The 20,631-nt window shown below is 25.8% G+C and overlaps 2 protein-coding genes across 4 annotated transcripts; one reads left to right on the top strand and one right to left on the bottom strand.

Annotated features, from left to right (window-relative positions):
• Positions 1–742: 742 nt before the first annotated feature.
• Positions 743–19,460, bottom strand: LOC111688548 (cytochrome c-like). 3 transcript variants are annotated; one of them, XM_046946552.1, is made up of 2 exons: positions 19,442–19,460; positions 743–1,180 (listed from the first exon to the last, which is right to left on the bottom strand). In XM_046946552.1, exon 2 carries the CDS (start codon positions 1,171–1,173, stop codon positions 850–852), a length of 324 nt encoding a protein of 107 aa, XP_046802508.1. In that variant the 5' UTR covers positions 1,174–1,180; positions 19,442–19,460; the 3' UTR covers positions 743–849. The 3 variants fall into 3 exon arrangements, 2 of the variants coding, with proteins under 2 accessions (XP_046802508.1, XP_023306826.1); XM_023451058.2 differs by lacking the exon at positions 19,442–19,460 and adding an exon at positions 6,030–6,087; XR_006940267.1 differs by lacking the exon at positions 19,442–19,460 and adding an exon at positions 1,402–1,539 and having other exon boundaries at positions 1,168–1,180.
• LOC111688523 lies at positions 5,926–18,560 on the top strand. The gene is made up of 2 exons (XM_023451043.2): positions 5,926–6,325; positions 17,842–18,560. Exon 2 carries the CDS (start codon positions 17,904–17,906, stop codon positions 18,072–18,074), a length of 171 nt encoding a protein of 56 aa, XP_023306811.1. The 5' UTR covers positions 5,926–6,325; positions 17,842–17,903; the 3' UTR covers positions 18,075–18,560.
• Positions 19,461–20,631: the final 1,171 nt, after the last annotated feature.

Raw genomic sequence — 20,631 nt, 5'->3', positions numbered from 1 at the left:
TTTCGATTGTAGTTTTTGCTTTACAAGTTATAGAATAAAACAATAGGGTTTTTAAAGCAACATGTCTATTAAGAGAAGAACTAATAAAGTATTGTATAAAAGCAATAATAATAATAATTTTAAGAGTTATTTTCGATTTCAGATTTTTAGGAATGTCAGAGACTTCATAATTCTCATTCCGATTTGTCTATGTAATTTCCTTACATTTTCCGAAGAAGCAAAATACGCAGTTAATTCCACCCTTTAAAAAATATTATAATAAAATAAATAAATTTGAATTATTACATTATTAAATTTAACACTTCAAATAACAAACATTTAGTTAGTTTTAAAAACTAGCGATTTTAAGTTAAAAAATGTTGACCACACTTGTATTACTAGTTAGAAGAGCACTAATTGTACATTATCAAGAGAGAAATACAACTTTTTTTAGGGTTGTATTTTATATTTAAAGCTTTCCGATGCAGTGTTGTATTTCATTTATATAATAGAGTTTGCAGTTAGATTTATTTGGGAATTAAAACATGAGATGGAATTGAAGCCGGCTAATTCTACTACTTCTTTATTTATTTTACGTTAACTTTTTTTAATTATGCAATAAAAACGTATGCAAATTGTTTAATTTTAAAAAAGTTTTAAGGATTCATTAGGGAATAATGCTATTTTAAATTTAAGCAATAAAAGGACATGCTATACAGTATTTTTTTATTAAATATTTATTTAGTTAATACATGTATTTTTCTATAATAAACTCAAAATTAAAAACCCAATCTGTTTATAATTTTCAAAAAATTTTTTTACGTGTTAAAAAAAATACTACTGTCCATAATAAAAATAAACAAATTCAAACTATTTTGGATTTTTTAAGTAGGCAATAATATCAGCTCGATCATCAGCTTTCTTTAGACCAGCAAATACCATTTTTGTACCGGGTATATATTTCTTAGGATTTTCTAAATATTCAAACATGGCATCATCGGTCCACATGACACCTTTATTCTTATTGGCTTCCGAATACGTATAACCGGGAGATTGACCACTTTTTCGTCCCAAGACGCCATGAAGATTTGGTCCTACCTTGTGTTTGCCCCCAGACTCTGCCGTATGGCACTGGGCACATTTTTGCATAAAGATTTTTTTGCCATTTTCGGCATTTCCAGCTGGTATGCCCATTTTAATACTAGAATGAGAAGAACATATACAATATTTTTAGATCATTTAAAAATAAAATAAATGTTTCCAGAATTTTATGGCATTCCTAGTTCTTTTAAATATATACATAGGTTGTATTAATTTTTTGTATTGGAAATTTAACGCATACAAAATTTATTGTATCGTTAAGCATCATTAGCATCAATAGACATAATTTAGTTTTGTGTGTTTCCAAAAAAATCTCCATACTTAAGTTTATTGTTGTCCTCTTGTTGTGAAGCTGGAAATGATCCGTGTTATGGCGCTGTTTTGTAGGGCGTAATTCGTGTATTTTTCTGCCTTCCCTAAATATAGCAACTAGACATCATTCTATATACATATTTGCCTCATTAGTTTCACGAATTGATTTTCTTGTAATCGTATGGATTATTTAGTGATTTTGTTTTGTTGGGTCGTTTTTATGTTGACATTGTCATCGTAAATCAATTAGTTTTGTTTCACATTGAAATTTAAGAAGTTTATTTAAAAATCAATTTAGTGCAAAAAAGATTTTTTTTGAATTGATTTTTTGTTTCATAATTGGTAAGAAAAAACTACTTCGGATGTTAAGAATGTAAAAAGAGATTATTGTTGTCAAGTTTCTATACATGTATGTAAGTCCCCTGATTTCTCAGACGTTTATAAAATATTTCGTAACATTTTTAATGCATTTATAAGTATGCTCTGAAGAACCGGATTATTAAATTATTTAAGACATTTATACATTTTTTAGAATATTGCGATGATTAATAAATGATTACCGTCAAATCGAGTTTGATATCTTAAGGATAAATAAATTACAAACTTTTCCTTTTCGAATAAAATAACAGCGTATTACAAAGTCGTTAATTAGACACCGAAGTAGGTATATTTTTCTAGAGGAAAGTCTCTCCAGACATTGTTTCATAAAGTCTAAAGTTTGGCCGCATTTGGAGCGCGAAGATTTGTTTAGATATAAAATCTATTACTTCAGCTAAAAGTTCAATCTGTCGACTTAAAAAAAGGTTTAACTACAACTATCTATATCTTCTTCTTTCTTAGAGATATATAAGCTTCACTTGTAAAACCATTATAAACTAAGTACAGCAATAAAGTTTTCCATAAAATATATATACTTACATATCTTTATTTTAAAATCGAAAGATTGGACTTTTGTTGTTGTCTTTGTGTTGCTATAGCATCTCAAATATAGCATAAGACTGTTTTTATTAACTTTATGGTACGTTATCTGTAAATCTAATGTGATAGATCTATTTTGAAATTTAGATTCAGGGCTGCTCAATCTTTTAAATATGAAAAAAAATCAAGGTATAAGAATGAATAAAATGTCAGTTATAAAGGGACAACATGTCATCATTAATTTACACATAAAATGTTAACCCTTTTTTTCTAAATTTATATTTTTCTGTATTAACTCTTAAAAGCAGCAGACATTGACCACAAAGCTTTATCCTCCAAAGCTTTCAAAAGAGAATTTACAACAAACACTGTGTGCTAAAAATACAAATGTGTGTGAAATTGTTTACACTAGCTTTGTGTATGCATGTATACAAACAATTCGCAAACGTCCTTTGAAACTCTCAAGGATGAATGTGTAGTAAAAATGTTATTGTATTTTTTTTTTAGTTTAACAGTAAAAATAGTACAACACACGAATACGTATACATACATATGTGTGTGTTTATTTTTTTACCTTCAAGTGACACAGTTTTTGCCATTTAACTTCAAATCATTATGTATATTTTATATACATATGTATATAATATTTATACTAGCGTGTATTTGTATATATACAAATGACTAAGGTTAAGTAAATAGCTGTAAAATTACAAAGGAAAAGCCAAGCAGTCTGCCATTGTGCTAAACCATTTCTAAGTGGCAAATGATAACTGACTCTAATTGATGAAAATTCCTAAAGAAAACAAACGAAACGTAAAAATTTACACAAATTTGCAATTTGCATGCAAACAATTTCTTCTTGGCCAGTTGCAAATGGAATGAGGTGAAAAATGATTTGGTTTTCCAACTTCTCCTCATGATATTTTTTTTAATGCGATTCTTTGATCTAATTCATGCAATAGCATGATTATAATATAATTTTTCATGTTTGAATATAGAATCATTTAATTTATGTATTTTGTATCTAATATTAAATTACCAAGCTGCAAGTTGTTGTTGCTGCTTACTTACTAGTGTGAAGTATTTGTACGTTAACTTCATCTAATTAATATGTGTGAATTGTCGTTATTGTTGTTGCCTCAGAAGAATGTGAAATGTATTTTCGAATTATACTTATAATGTTTGCAATGATGTAAACTAGGTTTGTGGGTGAAATAATGAGTAAAAGACGTGTTGCACATTTAGACACATACATACATACATGTAATATGTACAATTTTAAAGCAAGCTATGTACAAATAATAATATTCAAAATCGTTTTGAAATGGGATTTTATAAAAAAACACACTTGGCGAAAAATTTGGCGAATTACATTGTTGCATAACTCTCATTAATCCTCCAATATCCCAACATATACAGCAAAAACCTACTAGAAATTAGTAAATTTCTATGTGAATCTGAGCCAAACTTTACATTTTTCAATACATACATATGAAAAATCTGTGGCAATAAGATTGTGACAACATTATTTTTATAAGAACGTTTTGAATTTTTAAATTTTAGTAAATCTTATTTTAAAGTTTTATAAAAATTAGAGATTCAAAAAAAAAAAAAACACTTTCGAATATCTTTCTTTTAATATATGTATGTACATTACACATACGTACATACATATATATTTATGAAACAAAGCATCCAGAATATAAAATAAATAAGATATTTCTCAGAGGTAATGAAAAATTAGTTTTTAGTAAAAAAGTAAATCGACTTCAAAATCTACACAAAGTCACAAGGATTTCTTTCTTACGGTAACAAAAAAACTTCAAAAAGGGGAAGTTCTTTAATCTTCAAAATAAATGTTCAAAATAACCTCATTGATATTCATGTTTTTATTTACAAACTTCTAATTTGCTGATGACCTTTGACATCTTAAATTATATTTTTCCATTATTTAATTATTTACGTATATCACTGATTTCATGTAAATATACATATATACATATTTCTACTCGTCATGACTGCAACAGTGATTTGTTAGCTTAAGTAAAAATAATAAAATCCATTACATTTTTATTACATCTTCACAACGTGTGCATTTGGAGGGTTTAAACAACTTGGCCTTTTATTACGCATAAAAACATATACTTTATTTTTCTTTAACAATATGAATGAAATTCGATGAGTGTTTCTATTTTTTTTATAGAACATACCTTCATTAAACCACTTGGAAAACTGCATTTTGTTTTTTAAATTAAATGCAAAATTTTTAAATATTTCAAAATATAGTTTCAGTCGACGTATTGTTAAATTTATTTTCTTAAAAATAAATTACATAAGTTTGAATCATGTTAAAGTTGTTTTAGAGTCCTTGATTATGATACCAGTTTACTGAAGGTTATTTATACCTTCTTAAGCTTTAAAAGGGTTAACAAATCATTATTTAACGTTTGAAAAGCTCTTGTATTAAGTCCTTTTAAAGTTGACTTTGCAAGAGCTTAAAATATAGTGTTTTGGGAAAGCTCGGAATTTATGTAGCAGCATATACACATTAGTTTGTGAACACTACATCAAACTGTAATTTTGCGCTTTCTTTCAAGAATAATCAAAACTTAGATACATACAAAATACCATCCAAAATACATAAATGCATTTTATAAATGATACGGAACAAATTTTCAATCTGTTCTTTTATTAATGATTGTGATCTAGATAGCGCTTTAAAAATAGATATTAACTACATATATTGAGTTCGCCTATTAAAAATATACCCTCATATTCATAAACAAATTTTTATTTTATAAAATAGAATTTGTTTATGAATATAAATTTCATATGGAAATTTTGTTTTATAAACCTTTTATAAAATAAAGTTCTGTTTATGAATAAGGGACATAATTTTTATCAAAACCGATTGTAACCAAAGATACATATATGCAGGATGCACTATGGATATACAGGCGCAGATCCACGGGGGAAAAAAGGAATTTCCCACCTAAAACAGAAAAATTTTCAAACAAAATATAAAAATGAGAAAAAAGAAAACAAAAGAAAAAACACTCGAACTGTATCCGTTTGATTTAAATCTATAGAGTTCCAACTCTACACATCTTTTAATAAAGAACTTTAGCAGATTAGATCTCATTAACCTAGAACGAAATCAAATTTTAGTTACAAACAAATAAATGAACATAACATATCGCCCTTTTAAGGTAAAGAGAATTCTTCGAGAAAAAAGCTTTCTAATAAAATGTATCACCAAATGAAAGCTGCACTACACAAAAACACACAGATACTTTTTCATTCGCATACATACAAACACTTATTACCTGCAATCTAACTATAACAAGCCAGCAGCGAAGTCGGCGCTAAAGTTCTACACATAAAGTTACAAATAAATGGGAATGACGATGATTTAAAGCCCTCCTGGTCCGTTATCATAGAAAACCTCATGTGAGAAATAACATGCACCAAGTATGAAAGTACATACATATTTATGAAGAAATACTGCTGCTGCTACTGAGAAAAAAACTACTTGGGCAGACAGTCAGCGTTATTGTAGTCGTGATGTTGTTTTTTGTTTCGTTGCTCAGCCAACAAAATAAAACTTTTATTTCATTCAATCAGCTGACGCGTTCTTGAGCGGTTGGTTTAAAAGTTTTCTCGGTTCTCTAAAACACTTTATATAAATTTATTTATTGTACGTGGAAATATAAACTTACGTTTCACAAATTTAATTGTATTTCTTGTGAAGAACAACAACAGCAAAGTTTTTTAAACAAAATTTTTTTCTGTCTTTCCGAAAACGTAACAAAATTTTAATTTTGTAAAAAGAAGAACTTAAAAAAAATTGTCAATAAAACTCAAGAATAAAATTGACAAAATTCATTTGACATTTTTGTTAAAATAAAGAAATAAATTTAAAAAAATAACAAGTGTTTGAAAGTGACTATTGTGCATCCTATAAAAACAACAACAAATAACTGCCCATAAACTTAACAAAAACAGCAACTTTAAGGTAATAACGCATTTGATTATATATTTTATAGTTTTATAATTTTTTAATTAGCTATTAAGTTTTTCTTGTTGTCTAACTAGTGTCCTTGAAAATATCTGATTTTTTGTTGTTGTTTGTGTAACATTTTCATTTGTGTGTTGTGTTAGAAAGGAAACGGTTAGAGGAGGATACGAGACGCATTTTCCTCTTTCTTATATGTGTTTCTTTACATACTCAAGAGAGTTTGAGTATGCGTGTGCACTTGATTCTTACACAAACAACGGTTTTTACGTAATCATTACAAAAATCCTGCAAGAATAAGAAATTTACGTAAAAAATCTTTATTTTAAAATTGTAGCCATAATGGCTTTTTATTTTTTTTTCAACTGAAGGACAATTATTATTTATTTAAAAATCTGTTTTTTTTTGTGGCTTTTTCATATCCTGTTTATCAAAATTTGATTACTTTTTATTCATTTCCTTTTTACAATGGTTATTTATTTTTATATTCTTAAATAAATTCTGTAGTTCTTATAGCTACTATTACCACAATTGTCATCACTTTTCTTGTAATAGGAATTTATTTAACGCGAAGGAGTGTGTTGTTGAACAATTTTTTTTTAATTTCCTTAGAAGAACAGGAAACGATTTTTGGGTACTCTACAACGGAAAAAGAAGATAACTACACAATTAAATTAGAGTTACAGAACACAATTTAACCTCAATGTAATGGTTAATACTTATATTTTCTTAGGTAAATGTATTGGTTATATCTAAATCTTTGGTTTCGGATAAGGCAAATGGTTATTTGTCTACACAAAGTTTGAAAAGATTTTTGCTTACAAATATACAAACTTTTCACAGAATTAAATTCCGATCTTTTGTTTCTTCAGAAAAAGTGAAACGACAATTTTTTGGAATGAAATAATACCACAATTTCCAATGCCCTTTTAACAAGTCTAAATGACTACCAAAACTATCCGAATTTAACATTTATTATTAAAATTTTTTGTCATTATAAAAAATACTATCGAATTAATAATCTTTTCTTTAAGATGTTTAAAAAATCTAAGAGAATTTCGGTAATTTGGATTTGGTAAAGTCTATGATGTTAACAATTTGTAGAGTAACTTTTGAATTCTCCCATTACCCACTTCTTTTTTTATTTGATGTTTGTTTATTTCATTTTATTATTATTGCTACTGTTTTCCCACATTTGATATATCAAAGTATGATGTCCATCCTTTATAATAAATATATTTTCTTTTGTAGCCAATAATTATTATGGGGACCCTTTTGTTTTAGTTTCGTTCGTCATCATCATCATCACCGTCATCTTAAACCTTTAAGAGCTTTAATTTATTCAAGTGGGTTTATGGGTCAGTTTTATAAGCTCATATACTATGCATACAATCAAACAAATATAAAAATTTTTGTGAATATCTATGTGTGTATAGAATTTTCCCAATTGTTATACCCGGCAGTTTTAAAAAGGGTTATCATACAAATTGATCTAGTTAGTCAGTTAGTTTAAGAGAAAAGTATGTGATACATTAGATATAAAGAAATTACATCTAAGTCACAATCGGAATCTTTCTACTTTTCATCAACGAATTCAATATTTAAATCCTAACAGTGTAACCGTAGTAGTTGGTCAGTTCCAAGTACTACCGGATATTAATGTTATGTATTTATTTTCAGTTTCAATTCTTTGTTAGTTTTTCTTTTGATTTTTCTTTCATTTTGTTTATTCTCCTTTATGTTGCTGCCAAAAGTTTAGAAAAATAATAATAAAATCCAATAAAGTGAAGATTAATATATTCCAGGATTTTTGGTTGATTTGTGTGTGTGCTCTATACAAATATTATTCTACATTTTCATTGTGTGGTCCAAATCTATTGTTTTTAAGAGTATTCCCTCCTCTTTTGTGGTTAATGATGTGCTGCATGCAGCTCCACAAATCATTATAAATAAATGCTGCATGAGAAAAGTGGACATTAATGACCAGCTTTATGCAAATTTCGTATAATTATACCATTTATGAAATAAATTTATATTAATGAGGAGGACGTGTTGAGTAGCAGATATCTGAAGAGCTTATGAAGTTAAAGATTATGTTGATTTCTTTGTGGGGAATATTTTAAAAAGTAAATTGAATTTTAGGTGCTTAAATAAAAAACAAATAAATGTATAAAATTATGAGTTCAGAGAGATTGAGAGAAAATATATTAAATATTGAATCAAACAAAAAAATCTCTAGAACTCATACATGGGAATTTTTCATTAAGCATTAAAATTTCATTACCATTTATAAAAAAAATTGTAATGAAAAATATTTTAAGTACCATTTAATGAAAATTATATTTTTTTCATTATAACTTTTTTTGATAATGGTAATGAATTTGATAATGAATTTTCAAAAACAAATTTAATTAGTATTTATAATTGTCGAAAAATATATTAAGGAAAATTTTTCGAAGATTCGAGGTTTGAAAGCTTTTAAAACCAGTTTCCGTAGCCCAAATTGGCTGAAATTTTGCAGTCATAAGTACATCTGATGACAATACAATAATATGTTCGAATATTCAAAATTAAGTTCGAAATTTCGAAGTTATTTTCGAAATTTTTTTTATGTTTTTAAATTAATCTCTGTGTCATAAAAACCTAAAAAAATTTCGAAAATTCGAACTCGTGATCGAAAAATTTTTAAAGCTGTTAAAACTAGTTTTTCTAATCCGAATGTGCTGAAATTTGCCATACATGATTTCACCTAATGACAATACATCGGATATTCGAAATTAATTTCGAAATTAGAACTAATGTTCGAACATTTTTAAAATCCATTGAATAATGGTTATGAAAATTTATTTTTAAAAAATTACTAATGAAATCGTTTCATTAAAAACCATTACCATTAGACAAAATAATGCTAATGAAAAAAAAATAATTATAATTTTTTTCAATTTAATGCTAATGAAATCGTCAATTAATTAATCGATATAATTAACTACTCCCATGTATGCTAGAACTAAACTAAAGCCATTTAAACTGAATAAAATATCCGTTTTTAAAATTTAATAATAATTATTAAAAATTAATGAAAATTTAATTATATCGAAATAGTTTTTTTTCAAATTTAGTACTTTTAGATTAATTATTAAAACTCTACTGCAGACATAAGGTACACTTTTAAACAAAACTATTTCCAAATAATAATATTAATATTATTAAAAACGTTATCAAAAAGTCCAAAATATTTAGTGTAAAAATATAAATTTCTTATCATTAAACTGCACTTGTGATTTTATCAAATTTCCACAGAAATTTTATAAGTTCCAAACAAATATCACTGACTCCCCACAAACTAAAAATCAATAGTATCAATAATAAAAACTAAAATATTAAATAAATAAAGATAAGTTGCATTTAACCTTAATTTGATAAACATATGTTTGTTTGAAATTACAAATACATACGGGTATTGGATTTTGGGGGTCTTTTTATGGTAATGAAACCCTAAAGTTTATTTTTTTATTATTTTTTTTTTAAATTTTAAATAGTAGGGTGACAATTTACAACTGATTAATAGATTAACTGATGAAATAGACACAACAGGTTAAAAGAAAATTATTTAAATTAAGAAAATAATTAGCATAATTTAAAATTTAAAAAAATACACTTGTAATAAAATGTAAATTGGGAAAAGGTAGCCTTACAACAAATTGTGTAGTAAATTGATTATATTAGTTTTTTTTGTCAACTAAAAATTACTTTTTTATAAAATTACCAAAAATACAGAATTTTTGTGTTTCAAATTTCTTTCAGTGTATGTATCTTAATATCTTGTAACACACGTATTTACGAAACTCGCATTTGTTACCACATTGTAACTTTTGATTAACGTTGTTGTCATTTCTGTTTTTTTTTTGGTATCGAAAAAGAAAAACAAAAAACTTTCTTGTTGCTGCTTTTGCCTCCAAAAGGTGCCTCCTCATTAGAACCCACTCTTTTGCCGTCATGTGTTGTCAAAAAAAAAAAAAAAAAATGACGAACTATAAGAAGAAGAAAACACTAATTAAGTTGTCAAACAAACGTGTGGTTCGTTCGTAATTGTAAGATATTTATAAAAATCCCATAAAACAGCAAGATTGAGACCGAAAAAGATTGTGTTTTGTTTTAAGAAAGAGGGGGAGCCCTAATTGAAATGCGTTGTACTCATTTCGGTTTGTGTATGCAAGTGTGAACCACATAGTGTAACCCATAAAAACTAATAAAATTGTTGAATTTCAATTTCATGTCTGGCATAATTAATTACGTATCTGGCCAATAAACATAAATTCTTTTCTTACTTTTAATCATGAATTATGTTAAGAATTGAAGTTTGTGATATAAAACGCTTTAAAACTATTAATATAAAATTTGTTTTCAATTTGTCATGCCAAGGAATGTTTATTAGTCCAAGTGTATTTTTTATATAAATTTAATGTCCTCATTTTTAAGAAACTTCTTAATTGTTTTCTAGCTCTTATAACGAAGATAAAACTTTTTGTCATCTATATGCCAAGATTAATTAATTTATTTATACACATACATAATTATCAAAATATTATTTACATTCTTATTCTGGGTTTTTTTAGGTATCTATTTTGTTGCTTTATAAAACAATTTATTGCTATTACATCAACAATGTAACATTAGCATCCATTACATGTTGTTTTGTGTTTGGTCTAATAAATCTTGCCAAACTTTATTTTCTGTTTTAATTTGAAAATGCTTTGGAACTATCTCCTCTATTATATACAATACATGTCTTTTAATTTTGGGTTTCGTTTTACATTTTCAAGGTTCACTGCCAATCTGGGTTAATAAGCCAGTTGTATTTGAAACTCTTACAAAAGTTCTTTGTAAGTCTGCAGTACTATTTTTGGTACTTTATTGTAAAATGATAGAATTAGTACTTTATTTTCTGTTTAGATTTGTAGTGAATTATTTCGGGAGCAACTTTTGTACTTTATTTTAGTTGTTTATTTAGTAAACTGTAAGAAATACTACTTAAAGTTATCCTCTCTGATTATTTTGTATCATTATTATTATTACGGTTATAACGTCATTATTATCAACATACATTTGAATATTTAAACATATCTTGTTTACGTAAAAGGTTTCCCAGTTGACCAAATCGTCTGAGTATAACATATAACAAAAATTCTTAACTATAGTCTCTAATCTGGGCTATAGAGTAGTCCAGGAGCGTAGCCTGTACTAAAGAGTAATCCATAGTAATCTAAATTCTGAACTATAGTCTGGGATGTAGAATAGTTTACAGTTTGGACTATAGTGATCGTAGATTAGTCTGAAATAGAAGGTATAGTCTGGACTATAGTTGCAAAATATAATATTTCAATTTAATTTGGAGTATTTTCGCTTTATATCCTTAATAAAATCGTCTGGGCCGTAGAGTAATATAGTCTGGACTATAGTCTGAGCTATAGAATAGTTTACAGTTTAGACTATAAAGAATGTAGATTAGTCTAATATAAATTTGTTTTTGTTGGCAAAAGGCAATTCTTTGACTTTGTTGAATAAAAATTGATCACCTGGGTTATGCTTAGCATGACTTCAATGTGTTCATTTGCCTGCATTCGAAAACAAATGTAAAAAATGTCTCCCAATTCGAAAGGTGAATAAATGTTTGTCTGTCCCATACAGGTTTCGAAATACAAATCCAACCAAAAAATACAAAAAAAAAAAAAATACTAAAACTAGAATGAACACATGAAGTACTGAAGGTAAAAGAAAAACAAATCTTGAATGAATTTTAGTATGTGTTGGTTGGTTGATAATAAATAAATGAAAACAAACAAAACTGCAGTTAAATGTAAATTATTATAAAGTAAAAAGATTTGAATGAATGTTGGTTGTTGTTTACTGTTCGGCTCCAACGAACCAAAAATTAGCATACTAAGTATTTGCCAAACAACAACCTTCTTCAAACAAAATATATACACAAACCACCAGTACCAACTCTCTGTATCTTCATAACAAACAAAACTTCAAATAGCAATAAAATGCTTTGCAGTTGTTTCTTTTTTTTTAATATTGGATACCTCTTTATCAGTACGACAATTGTTTGTGATTGCAGCTATGTATGTATATGTACATATTTAACTAAAAGCATCTTAAGAGGTGATATATATATATATATATATATATATATATATATATATATATTATATATATATATATATATATATTATATATATATATATATATATAATATATTATATATATATATATATATATATATATATATATATATATATATATATATATATATATATATATATATAAGCCTTATTCATAAATAAATTTTTATTTTACAAATGGTTTATAAATTAAGTTTTAATTACTTCTAAAATCCTCTTTAATTTTTATGTAAAAAGTATTTTCAAGTCTCGATAATGGCACAATAACTTCACAGAAGTAAACCACAACAAAATTTTTGAATATTTATTAAGACATTTTCAAACATTTCATTTTCTATCTTTATTGTTTCACTCAAGATATTTGCATACATCTGCATTTTTTTTTTTTTTGTAAAACATTTCCATAGCAGCATTTTATCAAAATACTAAAACAAATCATAAATGCTTTTTTATTTTCATTTATACATATTTTAAATTAAACAATAAATTTTATTCGATTGCACAATTTGCGTTTAATTCACAAAATTTCAATGATGTCATTTTGAAAAACACAAACATTTTGGTGAATGTTTAAATGTGTTTGGATTTAAAATTTGATTTCGTTGTATGTATGTAGAACGAATGATTTTTTTATAGTTTTTTTTTCTAAATTTTTAATTATATTGTGTGTAATAAGTATTTTTGTTTATTGCTCAGCAAAGCAAATTTGTGTTTTTTTTTAATTTTTTTCCATTACGAAAAAAACACCCTAAACTAGTATTACAAAAAAATAATATTCAAGATCAACATGTTTGTTTTTCGTTGTGCTCATTTATTTGATGCAAGTTAATGAATTTTTACGTAATCGTAGATATTGTAAATATTTAAGTTACATAGAAATATTTTAAATTTGTCGCGCTATTTTCTAGCATAGGGTATTGCTATAAGAACCGAAAATAATTGAAATATCGAACGAATTTAATGGCATATAGAATAAAACGTTTTGTTAATTTTTGTTCCGAAATTTTTCGGGGAACCCATTTGACCGCATTTGATGATATTGTCAAAATTGAACTTTGGCAGACCACCTGAACATTGATATTATTGTCAGAGGAATTGATATCGCTGTCAGGGGAATATAAATATCCATTTGCGAAACATTATCGTCCAAGAATCTATTCAATTTTCATTACTTGGCAATTAGATTATTCGGGGTCAAAACTTGAAAAAGAATGTCGAATTGAAAGTTAAGGTAAATTGACTCTAAATAGAAATGATTTTTTAAGCTGCATTCTATGTCATCATAAAACGTAATCCTTGAAGAAAACTTAAAAAATATAATGTACTCACGAAGTTATAGGTTTAATGTTCGAAATTGGTAAAAATCCGTTAAATGTTTGTTTCCTTCTTTTCTGAAGTGTTTGAACTATATCTTATCCAAAAAGAACTAGTCTCGGTACTAGTCGCTCTTGTCATAACAAGAGTTTTGACTTTATATATCAGGTCTCTAATTTAAAAGCATTAACCAAACTTTGTTCATATTCTAACCCATTTAATTTGGTGCAGTGTAAATATTTTAACACTGCACTATGTCGGCATTTCCGTTTGATTTTCTTGCCAAACAAAACGGTAGTAAAAGCCCTATTTTGAATAAATGGTTTACAAAAAAAATCAAATATCTGTACAACATTACAACATTATGATTGTTGATAATAATTCTCAAAAGTTGTTTTCATTTTAAAAACGTTTTACATATTTAATTTTTGTAATTTGTTGGTTTATTTTGGTCACACTCAGGAAAGAAGTAGTTTTCTGGTTCAATGCTAAAACAAAATAGAGCGACAATAATCTTTGTTTAAACGTTCAAACTTTAAAGGCTGGGTTTTAGTTTTTATAATGTTTATAGAAGAAATAATGTGGTGTGGCAGTGGTGACATTTAGGCATCGTTTAAATTACAACGTCGTGTATATACATACTTATATGTACATATATATACATATATATATATATATAATTGTTGTTTAGAGTTCATTAAATGGAAATATTATCAATTTCATATACATACTATATATATTTTTTATAATATTCTCTATAAATAATTGAATGGCGCTCGCTCATATTCATATCAGTGACACAATTTAACAATAAAACAGTTTGATATTTAGAGTGACACAATTTCAAATGATAGAGCTGTGGTGGGGAACTACTGTTTCGTACATTATTGTATAATAATAAAATCTATATAACAATAACTGCGTTAGCACTAGCAACGATATCTAGCCAGACGTATTTTCTTTAAAAGGATTTCTATATCCTTAAGATAACCTTTATTTCTAGAGAATTGTCTTTGCGACAATCTGTCCGATTTGAAAAATTTCAATATGTTTGATCACGATTCAAAAGCTATATGAAAAACTCATTATAATATTCAAATGTTTTTTAAGCTGATATATTTTTTTGTTATTTCTTGTTAATCTATCAGTTATCATTTGATTCAATAAAGATTTCTTTGAAAAAAAAAATTAACCTAGATTATTTCACTGCTAGTGTAAATGCACTTGTTTAAACAATCAACAGCTGTCATGTGAGATTGAAGCCCTATTATAACAATAATACATAAACTAAAGATGAAAACAAGAAAAATAATAAATAATAAGACGTAAAAGAAGACAACAGACAGTGCAAAAAAATTGTCGTAAAGAGGGCGAAGGTTTGAAATTTTCACATATATACATTAATCATGCAGTTTTACTTATATTAGGGACGAACCATTAAAATGCAGAAAAAGTTAAATACAATAAAATGTTTGAAAATTTTAATCATCTAAAATATCGGTTAAAAATGGTTTGTTAAATATTTTTGAATGTTGTCAAATCTTAGACCACAACATTTATTTCATAAAACGGGGTCCTATCCGATATCCGATTCTTCTTTATCTTCGTATAAATTTACTAAAATTTGTATAAGGTATTTGGAATTGCGGTTATTTTGGTTTTGTTATTTGTGTTTGATACCGCTGACAGGGAATCTATTAAATTCACAATGAAATCTATTGATTTAAATCAAATCAGTTCTAAAGATCACTTTAAAACACCATTTTTGTACTGCCCTAATATACATAATAGCAAATACATTTTCTATTTTAATTGACTATTTCTGAAAAGAATAAAAAACAGATGAGAGTTGACAGCTCTTTATGCATTGATAAGGTTATTTCGGTTAACGTCATACAATATATGGCACAAAAATTTTCATGTTCTAATATTTGTGAAAATAAAAGTTTACAGTATAACCTCGTTGAAATATATTTAATTAAAAGTACTGCAAAAATTCGATATACATATGTTTATTGAATAATTTTAATTTATACAATGAGGCAAAGTGCTTTTAAAAATTAAAGTTTTATAGAAAAAAATTATCGAGGTTCTACTGTATTTTAAATTTCTTTGTTTAGTACATACTCATGTATAAATATATTTTTTGTAACACAATAGTGCAAATGACAGATTGCCACTAAAGTGCAATGCGTTTGAAAACATTAGTTTTTCTCATTTTCTTTTTTGTAAATGACGTATCAGAAACTGTAAAGTGTCATTACTTATGTGATAGGAAACTTGCTGTGTAATTTTTTGTTTTTTAAAAGAAACATTTGAGCGCATAACACACATTTATAAACTTTATACATTTTGAACCCTACAGTTCTGGGTGATCCTCTAACCGGTCGATTATTATCTTATAAGATATACATATGGGTTTATAACCTAAAGTGAAATGTAAAAAAAGACCCAAAGTAGAGATCCATTTAAAGATATAAAGATATTTCCTTACCCAAAATCGAAAATTTTTAATTTAAAGGAAGGTTTGCAATAAAAACTTCAGAAACTATTGGGTATGCATGAATTTTATAAAGAATTGTTTTTTTCTGATTTCTAGTATAAGAAATAAATAAAAATGTGGGCCAATGTCAGAGAGTATAAAGATTTTCATAGACAACTAGAAATAAATTGAGAAAAAATCAAGTAGAATTGTGTCCACACACAATTGAAGAAAAATAAACACTTGAAAAAATTGTGTATCAAAACTAAATTGATAAAGAAAAGTTTTAAATGAATAATTGGAAAATATAATAAAAACAATTTTTTAATTTTAAGTTATTTTTTTTAATGGAGATTTATGGCACAATTTTAATTATTCTGTTAATATGATTTTTATAAATGTTTTCATTTAACAAATTGTTTATAAATTAATTTGTTTAAGTGTAATTGAAACTTGTTAAATTGTTTTGTTTTCTATCATATGAATTGTATTTTATTTGGAATCATAACAATTATTTATAAAGAAATAAATAATCTATCTGCTGTAATGATTAATTTTTTAATCGAATTTTTTTAATATGAAAACTTGTGCATATTTCTATTACATTTAATTCGTTTAATTCTGTGTATATTTTAAAATTTTTAAAGTTAGTTGCTTTCTTGTTTTTACTGATCCCTAAAAACGTTTTTTGTTTATTTTCCATGTAAATATTTAAATTCATTTGAATATTTGAGATACAAATAAGGGCATGTGGGTGTCTTTAAAATATTAGATCGTATTTTTTATACTTTTTTTTTTTTGTTTTTATCCATTAATATTACGAAACATAAAAAATGACAATGACAAATTAACTGTTTTATTTGTAAATAAAACGTAAGATCTAGAAACAATATTTAAAAAAAAAAATTTTTAAACGCGTGCTGACATTACAACATTTTCGTGAACAATGCAACGAAATATGATATTAAGTTTAAAATCGGAGAAGTCTAAACAACGGCCCTTACAATTTGTAACTTCAAAAAAACGTAGAAAAACATTTCGATCGGAATGCTTTCAATAACCCTTTTAGCTTTATTTTAATTTAATTAAAAATTTATGAACTTATTTTTATATACATAAGTATGTATATTCTTTAAAGAATGAGAATCCAAATTAGTTTTCAATCTGGCTTGATATTTGTTATATAAATTTTGACAGCTCTGTTTTAATTTTTTTGTATGAAGTCGAAAACAAAACATTAAGCCCTGAATTAATTTTCTTAATGAAAATGTCAATTTTGTAAAAAAAACTCATAATAAACATTTTGCGTTGGCGTTATTATTTTTCGTTTAAGTTATGTTATTATGCAGACATGTTTTATGACATTTGACAAAGAAATTTAATATTAAAAGAAAAATATGCATTTGCGGCATCAAACCTACACAGAATCAAAGCGAAAGCGATCAATTTTAAAAAATAACTATTTATTCTAACATCTTTTCAATTTTATGAATTATTAAACCAATTGTAATTATTAATTTTTCTTTTAATTTAAGCTCCTTTTTACCAGCGACTCGCTTAATACCAAACCACCAAAATTACTCTCATACATATAAAAATGGCTTCTCCCGCCTGTAATCATGCCAAGCGTGTTAGTAAATCCTCGAATTCATCGTCGTCACATGTTAGCATGACGACCTCAACTGCCGATGAAAATTTCATTGAAACAAAATTGTTCAGTTGGATGCGTTTGTTCCGTTTTGCTTCGCTATTATGTCGTGCCGAATAAGGAAGCCGAAGACAAATAGAGGCAATGCAATGAAGAGATGAAAAACACCAAACTCTAACAGAAAATTCCTCTAAAGGATCTATACAAAAAATGAAAACTAATGTAACAATAATATGCAATTAATTATTACAACAAAATATATATTTATTAGATTTATTAAAGTGAATAACCAAGAAATAGAAATTTAAAATATGAAATAATAGTCAACAAGCCCTTAAGGCTGGAAAACAGTTAATTAAACTACGATGGTATGTGAGAATATTTTCAAAATTTTAAATCTTGTCAAATTGACACTTTTGAATTCCCCAAAATCTATGTGAGAAATTTTCTTTTTTTAAATATTTAACATACCAGTGTTTTTTTATCATACATATAATAATTTGCAATATTTCCTATTCAAGGTAGATCTTGAAAATAAATAAATAATGTTCCCTAATTATGCTTTCAATTATTAAACAAACAACATACATTAAACTAAAATATCAATTAATAAAACAAAAAAATGTTAACAAAATGTAGTGTTTAGGCTCAATTAGTTTTTAGCAATACAGAAAACAATATAATAAATATAAAAATTTATGATTTTATTAAATTACCTAAGCTTAACTCGAAATTCAGTTAATTTTATTTGAAATTAATTATAATTTTTATAAAACAATAAGAAATGTAAAACGCGCCCATTTTGTACCTTTATTTCTATTAAGCCTGCAGGAGAAATCCTGATAAAAAAATTTAAACTACAAAAACGTATATGTCTCAAACCTATAATAACTATTATTTCTCTATTACATTTATTTTTATTATTTTAAAATATTTTTAAGTTTTAAATAACAATAACAAAAGCAACCAAACAGCCAAATATATAAAAAAGCAATAAAAACAATTTTAAAATATTGTTAAAAAATTGTTGAAAATAATTCAAATAAATAGCAAAGTATGCATTTATCACCCCAAAAAAGACATCAAAAAAAATAATTTAAAAACTTTTTATGAATTGCCAATTTGTATCAGTTACAATAAACACATTAAAAAAAACTATTAACAATAACAACTATTTATTAAATTACTGTTCAATACATTATTAATTATATTAAATTATTAACTAAAATATAATTTGAAAATAAAAAATCAATAATAAAAACCACAAACTACAAATTATTATTATTGTAAAAGATACAGACAACCTAAATTAAACTTTAAAAAAGTGTTAAATGTTAAATCAATAAAGAAAATTATTAAATAAATAAAAAATATAATAAACAGATGTTTTATTGCTATATCATTTATAAGTTATGCATTTTGTTTTCATCGAATAGTAAAAAAATGTTTTTAACGTTTTATTATCGTAAAAAAACAACCAAACTCACCCTGTATTACTCAAAAATAACTTTTAATAAAAACATAACGTTTTTTGAGTCAACCTGTGTTGCGAAACTTTATTTCCTTGACAGTTTTGCATTTGTTTATTTACATTTTAGTTTCTTAAGTAGCCGGCTAGCAAATGACATTGCAAAATTTTTCGCGTCCCCAAAAGTTAATAAAAAAATTAAAAAATTATCGTAATTTCGGCATTAAATCAATATTAAATTTATAAAAAAGTGTTTTAAATTGAAATTTCCACATAGAATAAAGTATTCTTATGACAAAATATTAAATTGCAGTTTTGGGGCCTCTGCCACTTTTCCTACAACAAATGTTCTAAAAATGTATTAAATATTTAATTATATAGCTCTTAAATCAAAATTGCTGATCAAATTAATTGGTTTTTTGTTAAATTATTGCTAATTTATTTAAAGTGTAAAATTTGCAAATTTTTCATTGTTCTATTTGTTAGTTTGTGTGCGTGAATAAAAAGTGTTGTTGTTTCTGTTATAAAATGTCAAAAATTGCGCGTAAAGAAAAATAAAAGAGCAAAAAAGGAGAAATCAAACAACAAGTGTTTTAACATCAGTCAATTATAATTGTGTAAAATGTATCGTCGGGCTTGGCCAACCTACACCTACACCACTCAAGAATATATCTAAACTGTGATTTATTTTGAATAAAACCTTTGTATAGAATTTTAGAAATTTAAAATAATTAAACTTGGTAAAGGTATTTATGTTTATAATGACAAAGTTGTTTCATGTTTCACTTAATTTTTGTATGTATGTGTTTACATAAAAATACATACCTGATATAATGCAACTTGCTTGTTTTTTGAACCATTTCAAAAAAATGAAGAAACCCATACAACTTTCAAATTTTCGATCCTAAATTTCTCTGAATGTGTAATGGTTTCATTACATATTGTATTTAGATTTTCGAATTTAACGCTTTTTCTAAAAGAACCAAACAAATTCTAACTGAATCACCTTACCATTAACAATTAACTTCCGCAAAACTTTCCTTTATCGGAATCAGCCTGTATGGTGAAACTTCATTTCCTTGTCATTTATGCTTTTGTTTATTTATTATTTAGTTTTCTTTAGCAGCCGGCTAGTGACATTGCAAAATTCTTGAACTTCAAGAAAATAACTAAAATTTAGTTAATTTAACGTAATAAAAATGCAAAAAA

This window comes from Lucilia cuprina, chromosome 2 (assembly GCF_022045245.1).
Source record: "Lucilia cuprina isolate Lc7/37 chromosome 2, ASM2204524v1, whole genome shotgun sequence".
NCBI lineage: Eukaryota > Metazoa > Arthropoda > Insecta > Diptera > Calliphoridae > Lucilia > Lucilia cuprina.
Note: the sequence above shows the minus strand (reverse complement) of the source record. Positions and strands in the feature narration are given on the sequence as shown.

Coding starts and splice junctions, on each gene's coding strand:
- LOC111688548 (XM_046946552.1), bottom strand. CDS start 1,173: ATGGGCATACCAGCTGGAAATGCCGAAAATGGCAAAAAAATCTTTATG.
- LOC111688523 (XM_023451043.2), top strand. CDS start 17,904: ATGGCTTCTCCCGCCTGTAATCATGCCAAGCGTGTTAGTAAATCCTCG.